This window comes from Ovis canadensis, chromosome 3 (genome assembly GCF_042477335.2).
Source record: "Ovis canadensis isolate MfBH-ARS-UI-01 breed Bighorn chromosome 3, ARS-UI_OviCan_v2, whole genome shotgun sequence".
NCBI lineage: Eukaryota > Metazoa > Chordata > Mammalia > Artiodactyla > Bovidae > Ovis > Ovis canadensis.
This window is the reverse complement of record NC_091247.1, coordinates 18,826,073-18,852,057: the sequence shown is the minus strand read 5'-3', so window position 1 is coordinate 18,852,057 and position 25,985 is coordinate 18,826,073. Positions and strand designations below refer to the sequence as shown.

Below are 25,985 nucleotides of genomic sequence, written 5' to 3'. Positions count from 1 at the left end.
TGGAAATGTACTCTGGACAGCATAAGCGTGCATCAGATTGTAGACTGCAGGCTGTAGACTGCCAGAATCCTGCGTGATGTGAGAATCATTTATTTACAAGTGGGTCTCAGATTTTCCAGAAGTGAGGATGCACACTGGCTTCTCTAGGGTGCATAATTGAGTTTAGTCCCAGAAATAACCACAGTGCTGACAGCAGCAGCACTGTCTTGGCGAGCATCATTCCTAGTAGGAGCCTCCTCCAGCAGGAGCCCCCTGTGGCGTCCCTCTGGGGACCGGTGGGCTGCCCCGTGATGTGATGTGTCCTCCACAAGTGCGTTGGGCCTTTCTGGGGAGAGCGCCCGTGTGTGGGGAGGTGCTTGGGTCTTGCGTGGGTGGCATGGGTCCGGCCTCTCAGTGCCAGCTCCATTGCGGTACCCAGCCAGCAGTCTGTGCCCCTGACACCTGATGATACTCTAAGCTTAAACGCTGCTTTTTGACTTCTGAGTCCTTGCTCAGGATATTCACTGTTTGGAACTATTCACAGGGAAGTTTCTAGCAGATAACATCGTCGGTTCCGTCCTTGTTTTCTCCTTGATATTCTGGATTCCTTTCAGCATTCTGGTCCATTGTGTGGTAAGTCACCAGTTTTTAAGTAATTGAAACGTTTTGGAGCACCTCCAACCATAGAGCTGTTTTGAAAAGATAAAATTTATTCTTAGAAAACTCTGACCTGTTTCTAATGACATTTTTGGTGTTAGCCCTAGGAAAGCATATCTTGTTACAAGACTAAATTTTTAAAAACAGTGTTTTGTGCGTGTGGCTGATTTGTTCTTGTGTGTAATTTCTGAGGAATTTTATACTTTCTAAGCACCAGAGACTGTTCAGCTGGACTTGTCTGGACTCGAGTGAAGCTGCGGCCGAGCACTTTCAGGCTGTTGTCACGGCACAGATGGCAACCAGCAGCCGTCCAGAGACACTGCCCTGTGTCGTCCAGGGTCCCGGCAGCACCATTTGGGGTGTTTGGATCCTTCCCTGTGAGGACACAGAGCAGTCGTTTGATTGTTCAAGACGAGTAACAGCTAACAAGCTTGGTTGCACTTTGAGAAGCTCCAGTACTTTATAAGTTTTCTTATAAATCCATTCTCCTTGCTTCTGTGGGAAAGTGAAGATCTGTCTGCTGTGCAGAGACGAGGCGCTCAGACCCAGGCTTCCAGGCCTTTGCTGTGAAAGCCCTGAGCAGGGTGCCTCCCGTGAGCATGTGGGAGGTTCCGGTGCAGGGAACTCTTCAGGCCTTCATGGCCCCGGCCACCTTCCCTCGCGGTGCTGTCTTGTGACAGTTCTTCCTCAGGTTGCTGGGCCTGAGGAAACCTCTGCTTAAGCCCCGCTCTGTTAAAAGAGCTGAAGTTCTGACACACGGCGACAGTGCCGTCCACTATGGAGGCCTTAGATTTCTGAGCAGAGCTGCCAACAGGAGGGCGGGCAGTGGGCTTCCAAGCACAGAAGATGGTCCGGGCAGTCAGGCCTGGGCTCGGCCTCCTGCCTCGCCCGTGGTCACCTGTCACTAGTCAGCTCCAGACAGGGAGCAGGGCGGCGGGTGACCGTGTGTCCAGCCTTCCAGAGTATGACTTGAGGGCCAGTTCGGGACTTGAGGCCTAGGTCCTGTCAGAGTTTGGGCCACAGAAGCTCAGGACACGCTGAGAAGAGTACTGAGGCTGGGGGTCTCGGGCACTTTGAGGTCAGTGCCAAGTGAGGCCGTGGGCACTGCCCCTCCGCCTCCTAGGGCTGCCCTTAGGGTCACCCTTGTCTCTGAGTGCTGAGCATGCACGGAGGTGCCCTGGTTGTTCCTGCCCAGGGTGTGGGGCAAGTCTGTCAGAAAAACGGCACTTAAACCTTGCCTGTTTCTGCAGTTAATGCCAAAAAACATACTTCAAGTGTAAGAGGAAACACTTGCGGCAGAGCCCTTCAAGCTTGAGTAGAACTCACATTCTCATCTGCTGGACCTGCTCCCTCTTCCTACAACTCAAGCTCTAAGCTAGCCCTTCACTAGTACTATTAGGAGGGGCTTAGGAGGACGGAGCCTCTACTGAGCAGGCTATAGGAATGACCCTGCTCTTCTTGTCTTTCTAGGATAAGAAACTGGATAAGCAGTTTGAGTCTCTGTCTCTGTTCCACCCCAGCGTAAGTATCTCACACAAAAGGAAGTCACTTTCGGTTGTGTTTGGAGGCCTGCTAAGCAGACACCTTCACTGGCCTCCCCAGCTGCGGCTTCTTTGGCTGGAGGGCCATCTTCTGGCAGGCAGGATGTGAATGTGAATTCTCTTGGAGGTGACCTTTTAGTCAGTTGCTTGGATGGAGACTGACACTACAGAGGAGCGCCGCTCTGCCCTCCCCGCTGCCCTGAGCAGTTGGCTGTTCGGTGCTGACTTATTTTCACGTTTGGAGAGCTTTTCTTGTCTTGGGATCTTAATTTGACAAGGGTTCTTCTAACTCTCTTGGGTCTTGACACACAGGTTGTCAGGACACTTGGCAGCTGTTTAATTGCTTCTGAGGGTGCTTTCCTCAGAAGGTGGGTGGGGATCAGGGTGCTGATGGGTGTGGCCGTCTGGTGGGGCTCACCCCCTACCCCGTGTCTCTCCAGAACGTGGAGATGCTGAGCAGCATGGACTCGGCCTCGGTGCGCATCATCAAGCCCTTTCCTGCGCCCCAGACCCCTGGTCGCCTGCAGCCCACCTCCGTGATGCCCCCCGTGCCCTCTGCGCCCCTGGCCCCGAAGCTGGACCACCAGCGGATGGACACTATCCAGGAGGACCCGAGCACGGACTCGCATGCCGACGAGGATGGCTTTGAGAAGGATCCCTTCCCAAATAGCAGTGCAGCTGCCAAGTCGTTCGAGGACCTTACGGACCATCCAGTCACCAGAAGTGAAAAGGCCTCGTCCTTCAAGCTGCAGCGTCAGAACCGCGTGGACAGCAAGGAGACTGAGTGCTAGTCCCAGCCGCATACCGGGCTCTCTGACTTCCTGGACAGAATATTTTTTAGGGACTTGACCCCAAATCACTGCATATTTTTTGTGAAGATTTGGGAGAAATAAGGAAGTGACTTCACAGCAGATGCTGGTCATGTGTTTGGACTTCCTTGGCATACGTAATACTGGTGTGGCCAGGCCCTTTTCCTCTGAAGAGGTAAGGTGAATCTGGCTTACTTTGAAAGCTTTCAGGTTTCAGTTTTTTGATCTTTAAAGTATCCTTCAACCTGTGGTGCAAAAGCAGAACTATGGCTGGATTAGGTTATGAATATTTACGTTTTTGTAAATTAACTTTTTACATTGAGAACAGCACTGATTAGGGAGATGATCAGTTTCTTTTTTAAATACACTGTAATGACCTGGTGAACATAGGCATGTAGTGGTTTTGTGTGAGGGTAACCAGACACAGATTTACTTTTTGCCTTCAAGACAAAGGGAGATAAAACCAACAAGTTACACATTATCTCCAAAATGTGGGTTCTGTTTCTAGGTAGTTCTAGGTTAATACCTAGAACTTCTAACAGAAGAAGGGAATTACACTATAAGAAATAAGTTAGGTTAATGTTTCTTCTAAATTGTTAGAATTTCTAATTTCTAGAATTAAAACAGTCTAGCTTATAGTGAAGGTTACAAATTATAGCCAAATGAATCTACAAAATCCTATCAACGGTTTTTGGACGCTAGTTAGCTGGGCAGTTTTTCTGTGTTAAGTATCTTCACGTGTCAGCACTGTTACCATGCTCTTAAAACATCTGCCATTCAGAAAACCTGAACTACTTCAGAGTAAGGGTATGTCGCCTCTGCTCAAACACTAGTGGCCAAGAGGGTATTGTGAGATGGTTCTTGCCAAAGGAACAGGGTGTGATGTGGTGGCCTGGGGCTTTCTCCCCACACAACTGACTTCTAAGAACCCTTGGTATTCACCTGTGTTCATTCTTGATCTAGTGCTTCAGTAACGTCTGCGTTTACTATGTGAAGGATAAAAACCATCAGGTTGAATTCTGATCTGCTTTAAAAGCTTTTTTCCCCTGCTGAGTTCTGAAATGTGCTCACCAGCCAACACATTTTAACTGAGATAACTTGTAAGCTTTGAGGGCAATCATCCAAACCTGTGACAAACCGTATCTTTTTTTCTAAGGACGTTTGTTACGCAGATACCTGTTACACTAATACTTGAACCTGTACCTTATGGTATTTGCTGTCTCTAACCAGTCATGATATTCTTACATTGTAGTTACACTTCTGCAATCAGATAGAAGGTGAGTGGGGTGTGTGGGTGTATGTATGAGTGAATGTAAGAAAACCATTTTTTTTTTATAAAATTGTGACTTTTTAAGAAACAAAACTGTCTTTACCTTTTTTTTCCACTTATTAACAAGCTGCTCTGGGCGTATTTTGTAGTTGTGGCACAGATGACACCTGTATCAATCAATAAATATTTATTATCAAAACATGATGTACCTAGGTACAAAGCTGTCCTAAGAAAATTCTAATGATTTTATTCATCTTGGTGGCAGATAGTACTTTTTGTTCCAGAGTCATGAGCAAAAGACTTAAAATGTTTTTTAAAAAATTCTTCAACCACTTATCTTGGGGTCTTTGTGTACCAGCAACTTCATGTTCTGTAGAGACAGCAGGACCTGGTTCTAAGTGACTAGTGGTCCCCATCTCCCAGGAGACTGAGTTCTGGTCTTGCTTCTGCTATGTCTCGCCAGTAGGGGAGCAGAAAAGGCAGGGAGGAGACTTTCTTCTCTATCAAAGGCCAGAGATGGGAGAATACAAACTCATTTCCTTTTGGTGATAAATGTAGTCCGTCTGACAAATAAGAGGAAAAGTCCTGTAAGGAGCAGAGAACTCAGTCAAAGGCGTGTGCTGGTCTGCCAGGAGGTCCCCAGCCTGACTGGCGGCCCTCTGGAGCTGCCCTAGCTCATCCCATGCCCCGTCCTCTGCAGAGGCCCTGACCGTCTGTGTAGGACACACGGAGCGCCCCACGCTCACAGCATCAGAAAGCGCCTGAGCTGATGCATCCTTCTGGCTCGGCAGATGGAAGAAGAGAATCAGTGAGTGAATACAGCACTCGACTGTGATCCACAAAGTGAAACTCGTGAGAAACAGCTTGACACACTGGGCCCTGAGCTGTCCTGACTCTTAGTCTGGGTATTCTATTGACAGGTGCACGATTAAAACTTGCAGATAAAAAGAATCTGTACCATCCAGCCAAGAGTCCAGACCCCCGCAGCCCCCGATCTCAAGAACACTGACTGTGGGAGCCCTCTCCCCTCTGGGGAGGGGTCTTCCCCCTCTGCTCGAGCCCCGCCCTGCCTGGCAGAATCGGGAGCCAGCTCAGGACTTGCAGACTGCACTGCTCCTGGGCCTTAGTTTAGTTTCCTTTGCTCTGCTGATGCCCGAGCAGGTGACTGCCAGGGAAGACCTTCCCAGCTCTTAGACCCCTGGAAAGTTTTTTCAGACGTGACACACTGAGAGCCGCTAGCCCCTTTTCTCTAGCAGCGGTACTTTCCCACACCATCTAACCATTTAGTGTTCATTTGTTTCACTATGTGCCAGCTCCTGTCAGAGGGCTTCCCAGAGCATGATGCCAGCTGCTGAATGCAGGGAGAGAACATGGCCAAGCCGGGCGCTACGACTGCAGGCTCTCCCGGAGCCTCTCCAGGTCCCCCCGCATCCACTCCGTCCCAGCAGGGAAGAGGACCACCCATCCGACCCCCTGCACCAGGTTCCCCCTGGGACCGTGCACACCACTGTACCTGACCGTCCTTCTGCATCAGAGTCCACAGGTCGAGTGCCTCAGCCCCGCAGTCCTCGGCTACTTGTAAACAGCCCCTGGCATATTCACCAACAACTGAATTCAGGCGATTTAATTTGCAGCCTATTGAGAAAAGAAAATCCAGGTGCAACCAACAGACCCAGGTGCTGGCCTCTGTGCAAGCCCTACTACCTGGAGGGCTTCTCAGCACAGGTGAACGGGTACCTGCTGACGGACCTGAAGTGGCCCGCCATGGGGCGCAGGGGACACAGGACGGGCTTCGCAGGTCACGCATGTCCTGCTCCCCAGCACGGGACCAAGGCCAATGGAGCCATGAAGGGTGTTTAGGGGACACCGGACAGATAGGGGTGGGGGAGCTGAGCGGCCTGGCTAGAGCCCTGGCTGGAGGTGGATGGAGTCGGGCTGGGGCTGGTGCGGGTTTAGGTGGGGGAAGACTGTGGGGCCTGGATGCCTGAACTGGCGAATGGAATGAGGGGCCGCTGCCGGACAGGGGACAAGCCACCCATCCGACTTTGAACCAGAGTGGGTGAGAGCCGCAAGGGACCACAGCGCTCACTCAGTTTCTCTGCAAAGGGCTGGCCCCTACACACTGTCAACAGGAGACACGATGGGAGCTCTTCTGTGACCTCTGTTGACTGAAAACAGACGGACAGGGAGTTACAGACCCCTGAGGACGCAGCCCCGCGTCCAGGAGCCCACACTCACCTTGCTGGAGGCACTCCTGCGCCCACGCAGCCTCACAGAGCGGGGGCGGTGTGATGAGGATGAGCCTGCCCTCAGGCACGTCCACGGACCGCAGGTACCGCACCATGCTCCTTAGGTTCGCCACGAACTCCTCCAGGGGCACATGCTGCTTGGGGTTCTCGTCTGTTCGGGAGGGAGACAGACACCTTAGCCCCAAAGCAGGCTTGTTTTAAGGGGTGACAGGTCAGGCTAATGCATGTTCACAGGTGGGCCCCGATCGTGATGTTGCCAGGGAACTATGGCACCGAGGGCAGGAAAGGGGGAAGAGTTCCAGCGCGGGGCTCTTCATGAAACGGACTTCAGCGGCCCTGGCTTAGAGCCTTGTAAGTGCGCTTGCCTCTCCTGCCTTCCTGTCCTGTGGTCATGAACCCAATAGGTTGGATTTGTAAAGAAGACCCGAGCTGTGGAGGGAACCTGCCCAGGTTCTGGCCTAGCTTTGTCACTGGCTGGCCTTGTGCCCTTGGACAAATGATCCACCTTTCTGCCCCTCTGTTTCCTGCTGGTAAAACGGGGGTGACAGCAGGGTCTACCTCACGGGGTTGCTGTGAAATTACATCAGCCAAGCGTGTCAGGCACTGAGAGCAAGGTACCTGCCAGGAAGGACGCAGTCAGTAATAAACAAGCTAAGCACAGCTGTCATCACTGCAAAGGCTTCCTTCCAGACAGGCTCACACAGGCTCGCTGCAGGCTTTTTGTAAACCCCACAAAAGTGTAATTCAGGGGGAAAGTAAAAGCACTCATGATCCTACCACCCAGAAAACCACAGTTGGCACTTGGCTGTACTTCTTTCCAGTCCTTTCCAAGCCGGTATGTATACTTCAAAAAAGAAGAGGGATCACACTAAAGATAAATGGCCATACTGTGTTTTTTTAAAACATACATTATAAGTGTGTCTGTGCTCACAAGTCCTCAGAAACCTGGTGCTTGGTTGTAGGGTGACCACAGTGAATGCTTCCACTTCCTCACTGTGTAGCATGCCAACGTTTTGTTGTAAATAACACAGCAGAGACATCTCTGCACATGGACCTGGATGGCCAGGTTTCTAGATAAGGGGGTTCTGGATGGGAGCTTTCCAGCAAGATTTCGAGTCCTCCCTGTCCCTGCCCCTCCTCCAGTCCTGTAAGAGCACCTGTTTTCCATACTTGGCAGCTGTAGTAATGCTGCTTAAACCCACTGATGTGAGAGTCAATATTCAGTTTTCACTTTGTGCGTGACGGAAGGCTTTACACATTTCCAAACATGTACTGGCTATTAAGTTTCTCCTGCTGTGATCCATCTGTTCCTGCCTCTGCCCATTTTTTAAAATTGGAGTGACTATTTTTCTGATTTCTACATTAAAAACATTAACCTTTTATTGTCATGCTTTTGCAAATACTTTCCTTAATGTGTCATTTTCTTTTTTTTGACATAGGCTATTTTAAGTTTTTCATAAATCTATATATTTTTCCCTTGGCAATTTCCTCCATTGTTTTCATACTGTTTTTCCTTGTCCTGAATTGAAAGAAATTCTGTCTTTGGGAAATTTCTGTCTCACGGAGAGCACTTCCAGTCTCTACCAACACCTGTAGTTATAACCTCACAGGCCAAGAAGCCTTTGTCAAGGTTGGGAGCTGCCCTCTCCCTGTTCTCAACCTCACCTGAGGGCCCCACCTGCGCTGCAGAGAGGGGAGGGGCACCAGAGAAGCCTCTGGAAGCCGCTGTTCCTCTGGTTACTCTGATCAGAGGGCCCTCCTTTAATGAGCAGGGAAGGAAAAGGGGCCTGCGCTCGCCAGCTGTGCCTCCAGTCACAGAAACAGTTCTTCCAAAAATACGGAGTTACATCTCCTGTTCGGACCTGTTTCCCATGGCCTGGGACTCAAGCCTGGTCAGGGTGCTGCTGCTGGGAGCGGTCCTTTCTCCGTCAGCGTGAGTTGCACCGTGACGTGTACAGCTGGTTCTCTCCTGCCAACTGCATCAGCTAAAGAGGGACCTCAGGAACCAAGTGCAGCACAGATGGGCTCCAAAAACATCAAACCCCAGAAACTGCAGGTCTGCCAAGGACCCAGGCCTCTGCGAGGTCGGGAGTGAAAAAAAGAAGAAATGAATGGAAGTAAACTTGGGGAACCCATTTTAAGTTTGGCAAAACTACCTCCTGGGAGATAACGAAAACATCTGAAAAAAGTGTAGAAACTTAAGTTGGCTTTAACAGAAAACAGTGACAAATGGACTAAGGAAACACAAGTGCCTGTACCTTTGAGCGCACTGTCATTGGCACCAAAGAAAATTGTGACGGCCACTGGGCTATCCAGCCCACTCCCCTTCCTGACGAGTCTGGGGAGGATAATTTTAGCCCATCTGGTGTTGTAACCTGAAAATCCACGATTCAGGACGTCACATTTTCTAAAATGAAAAAAAAAAAAGTTAAAGGTGAATTGTGGGCAGAGAACTGTTTCCAGCCCCCTGCAGCCACGCTTTGGTGAGGGAGGGGGTGTGTCTATGAGGCGGGCAGTGCCCGGCGGCTGACGCTGCCTGGGCTTCACCGTGTGGGATCGGGGCAGGGCCAGGCTGAGGCATGTCAGACTCCTTCCTGGTTCCGAGACCCAGGGAAGTCCGCCCAGGCCTCCATGACAGAGGTTGTGAAGACGAAGGGGCTGTGTGGGCTCATGGTGCCATGCCTGGTTGGTGGGCTGCTTTTAAAAGGAGCAGAAGGCAGAGACTGCCCGTGTCCCCCACTGTCTGCAGCACCCACAGTGGCGGCACTGTCCAGGTCATCAACGACACTGCCATCACTATCACCCCATGGTTTTGATTCAGTAGATTAGTTGTGTTTCAGTTTAAACCAGTTCTAACAAGCATTTTATTCCTCTTTAATACTATATGACTGATTCATAGTACTGTACGGAATGCTGAAAAAACAAACCATGGAAATGGAGCTAACACTGAGTAGCTATGACCTTTGGTAGGTTTGTAGATGTTTCAAGTTACCCATTAAAACAATTTTTTCCCCAGTAAATCTCAGAGTTCAGTTTATGGTTAGCAAACTGATGTGGCTAGTTTTGTTGTCTGGTTCAAATTCTTACATGTAAGCAACTAAGCAGAGGCACCAAAGGCCCTCGACAGGAGGAGGCCTCTGCTCTGACAGCTCAGCACCTGTGAGTCTTGGGAGCGACAACAGAAATTCAGGAACATTTGCTTCTGAGTCTTGTGCTCTTAGTGTATGATTACAAAAAACCGACTAGCCATTCTAAAGCCTCCACTCAGAGCACACTCGACAGTGGAGCACTCTAGACTCTGGTAAGTCTGTCTTACATCTATCCAGTGGTTAAGTCCCTGCCGCACTTAAAAAACAAGAGGCAGAGCCGCCCCCACCCGTGTGGTGCGGCAACGACACAGCGAGGGCTGCGGTCACAGCGGCCGGTGGCTGGACCTCGCCGTCCCTGACCAGCAAGGGCGCCTTGGCCGCTCAATTTCCCCGAGCTTGTCTCCCCACCACTGAGAGATGAACACTAATAAATACCTCATCTGCTAGGTTACCTGATGATTAAAAGTAATATGGTGGCCAGATCTATATAAGGAGCTCAATAAATGCCAGCCATTGTAGATTTAAAAAAAAAATAGTCATCATAATAAGGCTGGGAACCAGGAAAAAACTGCTAGTGAGGCCCAGGGTTGAAACTGTTACAGTTCCTGTCTGAAAGGGGAAGAAGCAAAGTTTCTCTGGATTGACTAACACAATCAGTAGTGCCCATGTTATTCAAATGGCTGAAGAAACTGGAAAATTAAGAAAGGTTTTCACACAAATTCTTGGCTAACAATAGGAATTTAAGTTCAGAGGCTCAAAGAATTATTCAAAATATTAATATTTATCACTAAATTTCAAAAGCATTTAAGTAGATTTAAGAACTGTTAAAATGCTTTTGTACTAAATATACAAAGATCTTAAAGCTAAAATTTCAGGATTCCCTCTGGGACTCCATTTCTTATTTTAAGTGTATTGCTCTCCATGCAGGCAGGGGGCACGGAGTAAAGAACCAGACTGCTACAGGAGACTCGGATTGGATCCCTGGGTCGGGAAGATCCTCTGGAGAAAGGAATAGCAACCCACTCCAGTATTCCTGCCTGGAGAATCCATGGACAGAGGAGCCTGGTGGGCTACAGTCCATGTGGCCGCAGAGTCCAGTGCAACAGTGCACACACGTGCTCATCCAGGAAGTACAGAAGGGCAGTTGCAGGAGGGTGATTCTTAGTAATGTGCAGAGTTGGAAGTTAGGTAAGTTAATTCAGTGTTTTAACTGAATCAAATTAGTTCTGGGCTTAGGTCTGCAAAAGACATTCACACCAAGTGTTCACATGGCTAAAGACAGAACTGTCCTTCCAAAGGGCAGTTGTCGGTGGGACGAAAAGGAGCATCACAAAGGGAGGGTGGGCTGGGACTGTGGACCGCGGCGTGAAGCAGACAGTGCCTCTGACACTGGGTTCGGTGCTCCCCACGTGGCCTCCTGGCTGCTCCGGGGACCTGTCTGTTGGGAGAAGGTGGGCTCAGGGCGCCCACGTGAGGAACCCCTGCTGCCAAGCTTCTAGTCTCTGTTCCACGTGGCATTTTGGTTCACAACAGGCTCTAGTGGCCTTGGTTGAGGTCAGAGAGCCCAGGGGACGGGGGGGGGGGGGGGGGGGGGGGGGGGGGAGGGCGGGCAGGCTCTGTGGGCAGAGCCCAAATCAGGGAGGTCTCAGCCCACACAGGCCTCCCTGTGGGTCAGCCACAGCTGCTCAGTTTTGTTCTGTCACAAGATGCTTTTAAAATGTGACATATCCATACATGGTCTACAACTTCATCTTTAAGAATTACACATAATTTTATTTATTGGCTGTGTGGCTTGTGGGATCTTTGCTCCCCAACCAGGGATTGAATCTAGGTCCTGGGCAGCAGGGAATTCCCTACAATTACTCTCAGTTCTGAAAATTAACTAGCTTCTAATTAAATGGTTTTTAGCAATCACAAGCTTCCCTCATAGCTCACTTGGTAAAGAAAAGTGAAAGTGAAGTCGTTCAGTCATGTCCAACTCTTTGTGACCCTATGGACTGTAGCCTACCAGGTTCCTCTGTCCATGGGATTTTTCAGGCAAGAGTGCTGGAGTGGGCTGCCATTTCCTTCTCCAGGGAATCTTCCCGACCCAGGGATTGAACCTGGGTCTCCAGCATTGTAGGCAGATGCTTTATCGTCTGAGCCACGAGGGAAGTCTGCCTGCAATGCAGAAGACCCTGGTTCGATTCCTGGGTTGGGAAGATACCCTGGGGAAAGTATAGGGTACCCACTCCAGTATTCTTGGGGTTCCCTTGTGGGTCAGCTGGTAAAGAATCTGCCTGCAATGTGGGAGACCTGGGTTCAATCTCTGGGTTGGGAAGATCCCCTGGAGAAGGGAAAGGCTGCCCACTCCAGTATCCTGGCCTGGAGAATTCTAGGACTATACAGTGCATGGGGTCGCACAGTCGGACATGACTGAGAGACTTTCACTCACTCACTTAGCAATCACACCTGTAAACAAACAGTTCTGACCAGATTTTAGTACTAAAACGATTCAGAAAACATTTATTGGTCAGACATTTCTAGAGTTTCAGATGATTGGAATAACTATTCTGCTTTTCAGTATCTTCTCAGAAAAGGTTAATCGATCAATTAAACAGGTACTGAATTACTAAAAACAAAAGCTAGCATTTGCTGAGTACTTCTTACGAGCCAGGTACTTGACTGAGCAGCACCCAGTAGCTCACTCACCCTCCAACAGGAGAGCAGGGTCCCTGTCGTCCCTCCGCAAAGGGGAGGAGCCTGGGCTCAAGGCCAGGCCACCTGACACTTGCTATTGGGCGACCTCACCCACCTCTCTCCACCCTAGTTTTCTCAGCTATCAAATGGATGGCTGGACTCCCCAGCTGTGCTACCAGTAGCTGTGAAGATTCAATGAGACAATAAACATGAAGTGTTTTAACCTCTCTGGCACCTGGTAAGCATGCAATAAAGTCAGCTATTAGAACCTCCTACCCTTCTTACAGGAGAGAAAACAGGAATGAAATGACACTTTAGGGCTTTTAGATTAAGTCAATTTAAACAGAGAAAGCATCTGGAAATAGAAAAAGCTGCAAGGTCATTCTTTTCATTTCTAGTTTAGGAGATGGAGAAATGAAGACATTTTAAAACAGCTCAAATTCAGAAATTATGTTAAATATATTTTCTTGGTGTGTTAGTTATACTACTGAAGAAAATTATCAAGTAGTGTAAGCCAGCAGACATCCAGCTTGTTGTTTCTTCTGGAGGAGGAAAAGAAAACTGCTAATCAGCTTACTGAAACCCAATCACAAATCCTGGTGTCTCCTGTTTCTAATGTGGAAATGTTTCTAAATATTTATTTCTTAACCTCTTGAACTGGGACATGTTTTCCTTTTAATAATTCTATTAGCATATGCTTAAATGAATTTTGGCAACTGGAATGTCAAAATCATCATTATTTCTCCGCCCCCCACCCCCACTATTCCTGCTATATATATATTTTTTTTTCTGTTATATTTTATAAAGTGAATTTGGGAGGAAAAAGTCTCTACCCAAAAAGGAATCCAACTGTAGTTTCAGGACATATTTTGTATTATTTCATTTGACTTCCGTGCTAGTTATTTAGGTCATAAGTGAAGAAGAACGTGTCTTGTTTAGATAGTGAATAGCCATATGTTTTGGATCCAAACTCCTGATACCTTTTTTCACAACTTTGAGGGTTCGGTTTCATGTGGTGGCCAAGTTTTAACTGAACCTGAGTGCTACCCCACCCCCCTGCCCCTTTACACACACCGACTGGGAAAGGCGGAAAAGAGGAAGAGCAGGGACTTACTGTTCGGCACTACCATTCCCTCTCTTCTCCATCAATAAGCACTCAAGCATCAATCTAGAAACTATTCTCACCTGACCAGCATGTCAGCCAGTGATGCTCCCCATCCACCCTGCTGGAAAGAAAACTGAAGAAAGAAAAGCCAGTTACCACTTATCCATGTCATCAGGACAATCTGTTCAGCAACCCCACTCCTGCTCTCTCTCTGCGTTCTGTCTTCTTGGCCTGCACCATTCGCTTTGCTCTGAGGTCATTTCAGGGGTTACCGCAGCTGCACTGCAGCAGTACTCTGGAAGTGAGGGGTCTTCCCTGGCAACAGGATTTGAGCCAGTCAGCTGCATTTCATTATTTATTTTTTGGCCACAGCATGAGGCACGTAGGATCTTAGTTCCCTGACCAGGGAGTGAACTCGCACCCACCCTGCAGTGGAAGTACAGAGCCCTAACCTCTGGACCACCAGGGAAGTCCCTGGCTGCATCTTATTGAGACCTAGATTAGAGTCACTGTTATTTAGAAAAGATACTTAAGAGAGGCACAAGAAATAAAATCAATCGTCTAGTTAGGAAATGAAATCCACACTACACTATCTCACCATAGTTGAATTAATAAGGAAATCAGAGAACTCAAGAGTATTTTGGATGATATACATTCCCTTGTGGAATTTGGAAAGTCCTTAGGAGCTAAAAATAAAACTGGTTTAAGAAGTTATGTCTGAATGTGAGAAAAATAAGAAAAGCCACAAAAGGGTAATTTTTAAAATGCACTCCTTCCCTGAAGTAAGAATATCTATTTTTCCTCTGATGAGAGCTGAAATAATCTTGGGTGAAAAGATGGTCTGGCTCTTCTCTGCAGTGTATGCCACTGGACATGGGAGCAACAAAATAAAAAGACACCCTGAGGGGCTAAAAATGGCTGCATCCATGCCAAGGTGGGGCCATTTATGGAAAAGATACAAAGAGACCAAAAACCCAACTGCCACTTCTGAAGAGCTGGGAACAAAACTGGGGTGTTACGAGCAAAAGCAGGGTACTGCCCAGTGCCCCCTGCACTCAACACACTCGGAGGGGGGCAAACCACCTAAGCCACCCCCCCTCGGGACACCAAGACTCACACCTAGCCTCACCCCATCTAAGGAACCAGTTTGCCCCACCTTGGGGAGCAAGCAAGGGAACATGTAACTCATTTTCACTCCTTCCATGTGGCCCCAGGAGCTCCAACCAAGCCTTGCCTGAATTCCTTGACTGTTCTCTCACCAACTGATTAGCGAAAGGCCAAGAACCCTGGTTGCTAACACCTGGAGGCATCTCTTTCTGGATCAACCTGTTCCATCAGAGGAAGCACAGAGGTGAACTGGTTCCAGGGTTTCTATGTGGAGCTGGCAGGGAGTACAAAACTGCAGAAACTGCTTCAGCCCGACCCTGGGGCCTGTGCAGGCAACCTGCCCAGGGAAGCTTTGGGATACAGAGCACTGCTCCCGCTGTGAGCGAGTTTAAAAGCCCCTTTTCAGAATTCGCTGTATGGCTCAGGAAACTCAAACAGGGGTTCTGTATCAACCTAGAGGGTGGGATGGGGAGGGAGATGGGAGGGAGTTTCAAAAGGGAGGGGACATATGTATACCTATGGCTGATTCATGTTGAGGTTTGACAGAAAACAGCAAAATTCTACAAAGCAATAATCCTTCAATAAAAAAATATTAAACAGTCCCAGGGAAAAGGACAAGGGTCACTGAGCAGAAGACAGCACGACTGGAGACAGCGTGCCAGGGCCTGCTGAGATTTCCATGAAAAATGACGCGGAGAGAAAAGGGCAGCCACCGCGGGCCCTGTGACCCCAGGGCGCGGCCGGGACGAGGTCCCCAAGCCAAATGGGCTCCCCAAGATTCAAGAAGACCCGGGTCCTGTACTGCGCGGCCGCGCCGCACCCCGACGCCGTCACTCCCCACGCCGAGAAACGAGCCACCGGCGCGGTGTCACGAAGAGGCCCACGCTGCTGGGCTCGCAGGCGACTGGCCGGGGGGCGGCAGGCCGCGGCCCCGCAACCTCGGGACAGTCGGGGGAAACGGGAGCCAGGGATCGGCCAAGAAACCTGGCCCGCGGTTCTCGGCTGGGACCGCAGGCCCAGGGCGGGGCGGGGAGGCCGAGCCGGGGTCTGCGGACTGGACTCGGGGTCGAGCGGCGGTCACCTGGGTGATGGAGTCTCCGAAAAGCAGAACCCGAGGCCAGAGCAGAGGGCTTCCGCTAGCAACAGCCTCGCTTAGCGCCATGATGGACACGGCCGGGAGGCGGGGCCACGCCGGATATCCGGGCGGGGCGGACAGCGGAGAGGCGGGGCCAGGTGGGACACCTGGGCGGGGCAAGCTGCCGCTGATGGGGCGGGCGGGAGGAGGAGGCGCCTGCGCAGTCCGAAGCCTTCTCTAGCAGGTCTTTCAGATCAGTTCAGTTCAGACGCTCAGCGGTGTCCGACTCTCTGCGACCCCATGAATCGCAGCACGCCAGGCCTCCCTGTCCATCACCAACTCCCGGAGTCTACCCAAAACCATGTCCATCGAGTCGGTGATGCCATCCAGCCATCACATCCTCTGTTGGCCCCTTCTCCTCCTGCCCCCGATCCTTCCCAGCATTAGGGTCTTTTCCAAAGAGAACTCTTCGCACGAAGTGGCCAAAGTATTGGAGTTTCAGCTTCAATGTCAGTCCTTCCAATGAACACCCAGGACTGATCTCCTTTAGGATGGACTGGTTGGATCTTCTTGCAGTCCAAGGGACTCTCAAGAGTCTTCTCCAACACCACAGTTCAAAAGCATCAATTCTTCGGAGCTCAGTTTTCTTCAGTCCAACTCTCACATCCATACATGACTGCTGAAAAAAACCATAGCCTTGACTAGACGGACCTTTGTTGGCAAAGTAATGTCTCTGCTTTTAAATATGGCTGCAGTCACCATCTGCAGTGATTTTGGAGCCCCCAAAAATAAAGTCTGTGTTTCCATTGTTTCCCCATCCATTTGCCATGAAGTGATTGGACTGGATACCATGATCTTAGTTTTCTGAATGTTGAGCTTTAAGCCAACTTTTCACTCTCCTCTTTCACTTTCCTCAAGAGGCTCTTTAGTTCTTTTCACTTTCTGCCATAAGGGTGGTGTCATCCGCATATCTGAGGTTATTGATATTTCTCCTGGCAATCTTGATTCCAGCTTGTGCTTCATCCTGCCTGGCATTTTGCATTATATATTCTGCATATAAGTTAAATAAGCATGGTGATAGCCTTGACGTACTCCTTTTCCTATTTGGAACCAGTCTGTTGTTCCATGTCTAGTTCTAACTGTTGCTTCTTGACCTGCATACAGGTTTCTCAGGAGGCAGGTCAGATGGTCTGGTATTCCCATCTCTTCCAGAATTTTCCAGTTTGTTGTGATCCACACAAAGGCTTTGGCATAGTCAATAAAGCAGAAGTAGATGTTTTTCTGGAATTCTCTTGCTTTTTCCATCATCCAGCAGATGTTGGCAATTTGATTTATGGTTCCTCTGCCTTTTCTAAATCCAGCTTGAACAACTGGAAGTTCACGGTTCATGTACTGTTGAAGCCTGGCTTGGAGAATTTTGAGCATTATTTTGCTGGCGTTTAAGATGAGTGCAATTGTGCATTAGTTTGAACATTTTTTGGCATTGCCTTTCTTTGGGATTGGAATGAAAACTGATCTTTTCCAGTCCTGTGGCCACTGCTGAGTTTTCCAACCTTGCTGGCATATTGAGTGCAGCACTATAACAGCATCATTTTTAGGATTTGAAATAGATCAACTGAAATTCCATCACCTCCACTAGCTTTGTTCATAGTGATGCTTCCTAAGGCCCACTTGACTTCACATTCCAGGATGTCTGGCTCTAAGTGAGTGATCACACCACAGTGGTTATCTGGGTCATGAAGATCTTTTTTGTATAGTTCTTCTGTGTATTCTTGCCACCTCTTCTTAATACCTTCTGCTTCTGTTAGGTCCTTACCATTTCTGTCCTTTATTGTGCCCATCTTTGCATGAAATTTTCCCTTGGTTTCTCTAATTTTCTTGCAGAGATCGCTAGTCTTTCCATTCTATTGTTTTCCTCTATTTCTTTGCACTGATCACTGAGGGATGCTTTTTTGTCTCTCCTTGCTATTCTTTAGAACTCTGCATTCAAATGGGTATATCTTTCCTTTTCTCCTTTGCCTTTCACTTCTTTTCTCAGCTATTTGTAAGGCCTTGTCAAGACAACCATTATGCCTTTTTGCCTTTAGATGGTCTTGATCACTGCATCCTGTACAATGTCATTAACTTCCGTCCATAGTTCTTCAGGCACTCTATCAGATGTAATCCCTTGAATCTATTTGTCACTTCCACTGTATAATCATAAGGGATTTGATTTAGGTCATACCTGAATGGTCTAGTGGTTTTCCCTACTTTCTTCAATTTAAGTCTGAATTTGGCAATGAGTTCATGATCTGAGTCACAGTCAGCTCCCGGTCTTGTCCTTGCTGACTGTATAGAACCTCTCCATGTTTGACTGTAAAGAATATAATCAATCTGATTTCAGTATTGACCATCTGGTGATGTCCATGTGTAGAGCCTTCTCTTGTGTTGTTGGAAGAGGGTGTTTGCTATGACCAGTGTGTTCTCTTGGCAAAACTGTTAGCCTTTGCCCTGCTTCATTCTGTACTCAAGGCCAAATTTGCCTGTTACTCCAGGTATCTCTTGATTTCCTTTTGTATTTCAGTTCCCTATAATGAAAAGGACATCTTTTTTTGGTGTTAATTCTAGGTCTTGTTAGGTCTTCATAGAACTGTTCAACTTTAGCTTCTTCAGCATTATTGTTCGAGCACAGACTTGGGTTACTGTGATATTGAATGGTTTGCCTTGGAAATGAAGAGAGATCATTCTGTTGTTTTTGAGATTGCATCCAAGTATTGCATTTCAGACTCTTCTGTTGACAATGATGGTTACTCCATTTCTTCTAAAGAAGTCTTGCCCGCAATAGTAGATACAATGGTCATGAGTTAATTCACCCATTCCAGTCCATGTTAGTTCACTGATTCCAAAAATGTCAATGTTCACTCTTGCCATCTGCTGTTTGACCACTTCCAATTTACCCTGATTCATGGATCTAACTAAACTCTGGATATAAGAAGGAAGAGTGGGGGTTTGTAGCCAAGGAGCAGCGGGAGGGGTCAAATGAATGTGAAACCACAAGGAGGGAGGATAAATCTCCCTGACAGGGTTCCTACTGAAGGCAGGGTAGGGTGATATCAGGATGAGGAATCTGAGTGGCTATTCTGGCTGAGTAGATCAAGAGTGAAGAATTTTTGCTAAACCGACTCAGCAGGATTCTTGCTAAAACTGATCTAAAGAGGCCAAGGGTAGGACCCAAGGTGGGGGCTTAGAAGACATAGGAGCCTGGCCCATGTTTGCTCAAGAGAATCCTTGTAACCTCAGTTACCGCCATGAAGTTTGACAGCTGTGACCGAAGTGAGCCAGAAGGATGTCTCAAAAGAACTGAGCTTAAGGGGAAGACCAGTAGGGAAGCCATGTGTTAGAAAGATTGCTGTTTATGTGGCTTGGACGTGGAGTATAGGGGGAGTGGCTGGAGCTGGAGAGGCAGGCACGGCCCTGTCTTCAGGTTGGGAGTTCTTGGCTTCAACTACTATCACCTGAAAGCTTTAAGAGTGTGCTGATGAAGCGGCATCACTGTAGACCAGTTAACGACACTGCAGATGGTGGGACGTGGGCATCAGCACATTGTCACAGCTTCTCACGGGATTCCAATGTGCGGCCAGGGTTGAGAACCCCATGTGAGGCCAAGTTAGGTTTGGACTTCACCCTAATTAAGGTGAAGAAGCCCTGCACGATTTCCAGCAGGGGTGGCTTGAGGGCAGGTCTGTTATTGAATCAGTCACAGGGAGAGGAGAAGGAAGACCATGGCAGGAACCAGATGGGAGAAAATGACCTGGACTTAGAGCCACAGTCCAGATTCAAGAGCAGCTTACCCTCCTTAACTGAAATTCGTACCTTAGGGGGAGGGACTGGGAAACAGGACTTGCTTTTTTTGCTGTATATAACCTGGGTTGTAAAGAAAACACAAATGTGTATTAACTTAAAAATGTTTTAAAATCTATCTCAACAAAATCTTAAATGACACTCATAAAAGGTGACCCTTAGACCTCTGGCTTGGGCCAAAGTAAAGTACTTTATAGAAATAGATGTATTCTGTTTCAAGCAAAAATTCAGATTCAGGCACTGATGTGTGTATCACCAAAGCACAGGGAAGAACTAAACAGTGCCTGGATGAGTCGAGGCTTTAGCCTGACAGGGAGTGAAACAGCTCTGCAGCTGGGCTGCGACTTGAGGAGCTGGCCCCAGTCTGTGCACATTCTCATTCAGAGGGAGCAATCGGGCCCTTTCCCTGAGAAAGCAGCCCCGGGCTGAGCCCTCTGCACATGGCACTCAACACTCCTGTGTCCAGTTACTTGCAAGTCTGAACTACTTGTACTTGAGGAAACTGGACTGCTGATTATTTTACGCATAAAACAATTCGACAACATAAGGATAAAACCCTTGAACCTGAGTCATAAAAACTCCATTTTGAATATCTCTGAATTATACAAAGAAAATAATACTAATCTCTAAAGTCCTAATTTTACAAACTATAAATTAAGGAATTTGGCAAGAATATTGGGAAGAAATAAAAAGGGGGCTTAAAACTTTTATGTGATAATCTCTAATTAGCAATTCAAATTCAGAGGATATAAATGAAAACTCAAACCATGACATATTACCTTTCCTTAAAACGGACATAAGACATCCTGACCCAGCTGCCGGGAGCAGATCTGAAGTTCCCGAGGGAGCTGCATACATGCCTAGAAGCAGAATCAGTAACAGCGGTTTATTCAGCAGTGTGAGAATAATGGACAAATTTGGTGGTGATTTAGCAGTATTCAAGGTGCTGGGATAAAGGCCAGTTGCTATTGAAAGTGAATAGGCTACCCCAGAGAAATGAATGTATTTTATTTTAAGCAACAGAAGTAGAGTCAGGCATTACAAAAGGCTGAACGTTGACAGAGAGAGGCTGTCAGTGGACGGGTGTGAGGGCCTCGTACAGTCTCTGGGCTGCCAGTTCCACCATTTCTCGGAGGGACTCGTCATCTTCACTGCCTTCTTCACATTCTACAGTCTGAAAGTGAGAGCACAGACATGCCTTTTAATGCAAGTGCCTAGAAGTATTATATGCAAGGTAAACTAATGCTCTTTAAAAACAACTGGTTCCCAAGGGGGTAGGGCCTTGATTATCAAAAGCCAGAATGGCTGCACTGCACACCTGTGCGCCTGCACCTGGATGCAGAGATTCCCAGTGGCATGATGACTGGGTCTAATGAGAGGCTAACTTGGGAGGAAAAAAAGAATAAAAGGAAAGCTGAGAGAACTGTTTACTTCATAGCCTGTGTTTTGATCCAGCAAATGATACTCCAAGGAATTTAGTCTATGCAACACAAATTACTGAAATACTGTGCAAATAATAGATGTGATCATCTACTCAACATCTGGCATTAAATTTGATCTATATTCACTCATCATCTCCTGTGCATGCGTGCTCAGTCACGTCCAACTCTTTGTGAGTCCATGGACTGTATCCTGCAGCCTCCTCTGTCCATGGGATTTCCTGGGCAAGAATACTGGAGTGGGTTGCTGTTTCCTCCTCCAGAGGATCTTCCTGACCCAGGGGAAAGCACATCTCCTGCACTGGCAGGTGGATTCTTTACCACTGTGCCATCTGGGAAGCCCAGTCATCTCCCAATTACTTCTTAACTACAAATTACTATGCTGTTTAAAAGAATTTTTGTCACACAATAAATATCCCTCATGTAAAAATTTAGCAATGAAAACACCCTTAATTCTATGACCTACTGATAACTACTTTTAACCTTTCAGTATATAATCTTCTAGACTGTACATATAGTATCATCATAAGGGTATAATACACGTATTATTTTTTCAGTTGTTTTATTTATTAGATCCTACTCTTGGAAATGTAGGTCTCTTGCAGTTTGTCTGTTATAATCAATGCTAAAATAGACATCCTTTTATAGATACTTTTGCTCACTTGCCTAATTATCTTTTTTGGTTAAATCCAGCAAGTCGAATTGCGGATAGAAGTATTTATTTTTTGAAGACTTTTGATGCACATCACCAAACCACCCTGCAGAAAGAATGTGCCACCCAACTTCCAGCCTCCTCATCCAAAATAGCCCTGGAAGTCACTGTTCCCCTCTTCTTTCACTGGCAATGGGTCATAGCACTCTTTTTAATTTGTGCCAATATAAGCACAGAAACAGTGACATCTCATGCTTTAAATGTGTATTTCCTTTAATTATTAGTGGATCTGATTTGAACGTTTGTTTCATAGGTTTACTAGCTCTCAATATTTCTTCTCTAGGTTCTTAGCTTTTTTTCTTCTTCTTATTAAGGTAAAATAAATCTAGTGTTTTCTCAAAACATCTAAACAGTCAAAGTATATACAGAAGAAATACCAAAGGTGTTATTTGTTTAGTAAAACTGTTTTAATCTTCAAAAACAACTCCTCAAGGAGGATGTACTTATTCATTTCTGCCTGTGACATAATCCTGAAAGATCTGCTGGGTGTGGTGGGAGGAGGCCCTACACTCTCAAAGCCCATTGGAAAAGTCACTTGGATCTTGCTGCCGACAGAAGAGCAACTTCTCTGAAAAATCTGGAGTCAACTGGACGCCACACTAGAGAAATGCTGAGGTTATGGCACATTATGCAAATAGAAAACAGTAGAGAAATAAAGACAAGGGAAATGGGCGCTATGCAGCAATATGCAAAAAATGCTTATGACACAAGAGAAATAAAAAGGACCCAAAACTGGTAGCACAAACATAATTTTTTAAATGTAGGAAAAAACTGGAAGGAAATGCCAAAATGTAAGAGATTTTTGCTTTCACTTTTTTCCCCCAAATGTCTTGAAACGTAGAAATGGACAGCTACATACCCGTGTCTCCAAGTTTATGTTAGCAGTTTTTCCATCCACGGTGACACTAAGAATAGAACCATCTTTTACACTAACACAGTCTTCTCCAAATATGTCCCTTAAAATAAACAAAGATGCACCATTAGTGGAAAATGCTTTACAAATATGTAGAGTACAGTTTTATATATTTGGGGGAAAATAATATTGGAAATAGCCTATAGTTGTGAAGTGGAATACTTATACCTACCCCCCAAAAGTTAAAGTGTCAGTTGCACAGTTGTGTCTGACTCTGTTGTGACCACATGGACTATAGCCTGCCAGGCTCCTCTGTCCATGGAATTCTCCAGGCAAGAATACTGGAGTGGGTAGCCATTTCCTACTCCAGGGGATCTTCCCCATCCAGGGATCAAACCCAAGTCTCATGCATTGCAGGCAGAGTCTTTCTTTACTGTCAGCCACAGCATTTAACCCCATCTACCCCCGAGATTTATTTATATTCATGTATTTTATTAATTTTACAAGATAGGTGAAACACACAGCAATCGTTTATTAAGAATGTTCCATTCAGCAGGCACTGTGTTAGGTACTTTATATACATTATCTTAATCTGTGTGTATTTTGGTAAGGGGCTTCCCTGGTGGCTCAGCTGGTAAAGAATCCTCTTTCAATGCAGGAGACCTGGGTTTGATCCCTGGGTTGAGAAGATCCCCTGGAGAAGGGAAAGGCTACCTACTCTAGTGTTCTGGCCTGGAGAATTCCATGCACTGTATAGTCAATGGGGTCTCAAAGAATTGGACATGACTGAGCAACTTTCACTTTTACTTTCACTTCATTTTGGTAAGGAGCCCCTTTCAGATGGGAGGGAAACAAAACACAGATTTGCTTAAAGCCCCACAGCTACGAAGCGCTGGAGTCTTCAAATCCAAGCACCCAGTCCACTGGCTCTCTGGGCCTTCAGATCAATTCCAAAGGCCTCCTGTCAGGAGGGGCTGGGGTATTTAGTTGGAAAGAAGCGGTTCAAGCCACTTTACTGATAGAAAACAGTCACCCAGACCAGTTCAGTGGCCTCATCTGAGCCTCACACCCACTGAGCCCCTCCCTCCTGCGTCACTACCCGGCTGAGCAGTAATCACGCAGCACTTACTGGAGCATGATCTCCAGCCTCTTGCTGTAAACGTGCATTTCTAACTTTTTAGAAACCTTCTGTACTGCACCTGGGGAAAAAAAGCAACGGTGGCTTCAATGTCCATATTCCTGGTTAGGATAATTTCCAAATCAACAATCAGAAGACACTTGCTGAGAAACCAAAATGGTTAACTGGAATCCTTTAAGTGACTAATGTACATAGAGCATCTACCTGTGGAGGTAAATTGAGGAAAATGTGTAGTTTTCTTATGTGTCCCCAGAATGGGGGGACTCAAAATAAATGGCAGGTAGGGCTGAACATGCATGCAGGTACAGATACAGCTGCTGTTTCCAGATCTAGACTGAGGTGTCATCAGGTTAAGAAACGAAACGGGAGCAAATGCTATCAATGAAGTATAAGAGTGTTTCACAGAAGGTGCTTCTAGAACAGAGCTGGCATGTGCGGCTTCCCGGAATATTTCAAGCATAGCTTCCTCCCCAGGAACACCAAGGCCGACCGTACACGTGTACCTTAACATATGTTATACTGAATTATGTATAAAATAGAATCAAACTATAAAGGAATGATACAAAGATATTTTCATGGGCGTTTTCTTTGATTAAAAAATGCTTCTTAGCGAAGAAAACAAAATTACTGCAAAACTGCCCCCAATGGAAATTCCATTTTGTTTAACAAGTTTTTCTAGACATGAATATAGCATATTTTCATATTAGAAATGTTGGCTCAATTCAGCAATATTCTGGAATTTCTGATTGTTTTTAAGAGGACTATTACTAAAGAGATTTTTATTTTCCTGTTAACTGCAACCACATTTTTACAGCACGAATGGACAATCAGGATAAAAAGTAAGTAAAGTATTAGTAATACACATGGTTATTCATATATCTTGAATTACAGGAATGAAACAATTAAGAGATTTCAAGTTCTTGAGGACTGTTTTCTGCTTTTTATTTCACAGAACCATGGGAGAAATGAAAGAATTGAAAAAAATGAAGTAATTCTGTACCTTTCCTTATTTTCGGGTTTGACTGAACTTCTAGTATCACGGTTGTGACTGTATCTGCATACATATCATTGGAAGGATTTGCCAACCACTGCGAAGAAAGAGGCAGAATTAGCGGGGTCCAGCCCAGCCACGCCCACAAACTGCAATTACCACCACCCATCCACCGACTGTACGTGGGGGACTATTGCTTCCAGCATTTTGCTGAAATCAACTGACCCATTATTTACTGAAATTAACTAATAATGCTGACTTCCCTAATTTTATTTTTTAAACAATAGTAAAATGTTTTATACCAAGTGCATCCTTTGTGGTGAGCATCTTATATGCATCCTCTCATTTAACTCTCATCATCATCATAAAGGAGTAAATTGACTCAAAAGTAATTTGTGTAAGATAATATAAACAGTAATTAATTGCTTGTTTTGGGATTCAAACTCAAACTGCTAGTCACTATATTTTAGTAGCACAGCCAGCATCATCTTTAAAGATTTCCTTCTGTCTCTCATATGAAGCCTAAGATCTTCCGTCACTGTCATGTGCCCACTGCTAGGTTAGGTGAGACCCCCACCCCACCCCGCCTCTTATTATTATCTCTCCAAAGAGTACTTTTATAAGCAATGAGAGTCACTTGAAGATCTACCTTGAAGATCTTCTCTGGCATGTTAATTCTAGGAAATGAAAAAATGCATTCTCTTAATAGTACTTAGTAGCAAGAGCTAAATTAATGTCTCTAATAACTTCTCCCCTTTCTCAGATATGCTTTATATGAATATATTATTTTATGTAACTTCATGTTATAGATAACTATTTCTCTTGACAGTTTTTCAGTTACTTTTAGCCTTATAAACACAATTCAAACTTAAATCAGAGAACTGCAGTGGGAACAGCACTGACCAATCTTTTTCTGTTTGTTTAAACAGTAATATGTATAAACAGAATAGTAGACCACAGCGTTGGGAAATTTACATTCTGCTGTGAGGCAGAGAAACAGACAAGGTATCTTCCTGGATCATTCAGTTCCAGGACTCACTGAAGAAAATCCTTTTTAAAATAGATGCCAACCTATGAAAGGGCTTCCCTGGTGGCTCAGATGGTGAAGAATCTGCCTACAATGTGGGAGACCTGGGTTTGATCCCTAGGTGGGCAAGATCCCTGGAGAAGGGCATGGTAACCCACTCCAGTATTCTGGCCTGGAGAATCCCATGGACTGTATAGTCAATGGGGTCACAAAGAGTTGGACACAACTGAGTGACTTTCACAACCTATGAAAATCAACCATCAAAGTCATTTGGTGTGTGGGTCCTAAATTCTACCAATAGGAATTTAAAATTATAACAGTGGGAACCACATTTACCTAATTATTTCGAGTCTTTGTGGTTTTGGGTCATTTTAATGTTGCTAATTGAATCTTCAGGATTCCACCCTCTTAAGAAGAACTGCATG

The 25,985-nt window shown here is 46.4% G+C and overlaps 3 protein-coding genes across 10 annotated transcripts in view; 1 reads left to right on the top strand and 2 right to left on the bottom strand.

Moving 5' to 3' along the window:
- Positions 1-24,843, top strand: part of ADAM17 (ADAM metallopeptidase domain 17) — a 63,297-nt gene extending 38,454 nt beyond the window's left edge. For 2 of the 4 annotated variants that reach the window (XM_069582565.1, XM_069582566.1), the window contains exons 17-19: positions 524-612; positions 2,107-2,157; positions 2,618-4,349. In XM_069582565.1, the coding sequence (XP_069438666.1) occupies positions 524-612; positions 2,107-2,157; positions 2,618-2,968 (491 nt within the window). In that variant the 3' untranslated portion in view covers positions 2,969-4,349. Of the gene's footprint in view, positions 1-523; positions 613-2,106; positions 2,158-2,617; positions 4,350-5,569; positions 7,886-10,521; positions 10,783-24,494 lie in introns of those variants that run through there. The other 2 variants (XR_011255514.1, XR_011255515.1) reach the window with 2 other exon arrangements.
- IAH1 (isoamyl acetate hydrolyzing esterase 1 (putative)) lies at positions 4,429-15,719 on the bottom strand. 2 transcript variants are annotated; one of them, XM_069582578.1, is made up of 6 exons: positions 15,567-15,719; positions 13,459-13,511; positions 8,764-8,912; positions 6,495-6,656; positions 5,770-5,891; positions 4,429-4,841 (listed from the first exon to the last, which is right to left on the bottom strand). In XM_069582578.1, exons 1-6 carry the CDS (start codon positions 15,645-15,647, stop codon positions 4,659-4,661), a joined length of 750 nt encoding a protein of 249 aa, XP_069438679.1. In that variant the 5' UTR covers positions 15,648-15,719; the 3' UTR covers positions 4,429-4,658. The 2 variants fall into 2 exon arrangements, with proteins under 2 accessions (XP_069438679.1, XP_069438680.1); XM_069582579.1 differs by lacking the exon at positions 13,459-13,511 and having other exon boundaries at positions 15,567-15,702.
- The window catches only part of CPSF3 (cleavage and polyadenylation specific factor 3), a 31,453-nt gene continuing 25,859 nt past the window's right edge, over positions 20,392-25,985 (bottom strand). For all 4 annotated transcript variants that reach the window (XM_069582568.1, XM_069582570.1, XM_069582569.1 and 1 more), the window contains exons 15-18: positions 24,543-24,630; positions 23,534-23,603; positions 22,411-22,507; positions 20,392-20,574 (exon numbers count right to left, since the gene is read on the bottom strand). In XM_069582568.1, coding sequence (XP_069438669.1) covers positions 20,473-20,574; positions 22,411-22,507; positions 23,534-23,603; positions 24,543-24,630 — 357 coding nt within the window. In that variant the 3' untranslated portion in view covers positions 20,392-20,472. The remainder of the gene's footprint in view (positions 20,575-22,410; positions 22,508-23,533; positions 23,604-24,542; positions 24,631-25,985) is intronic.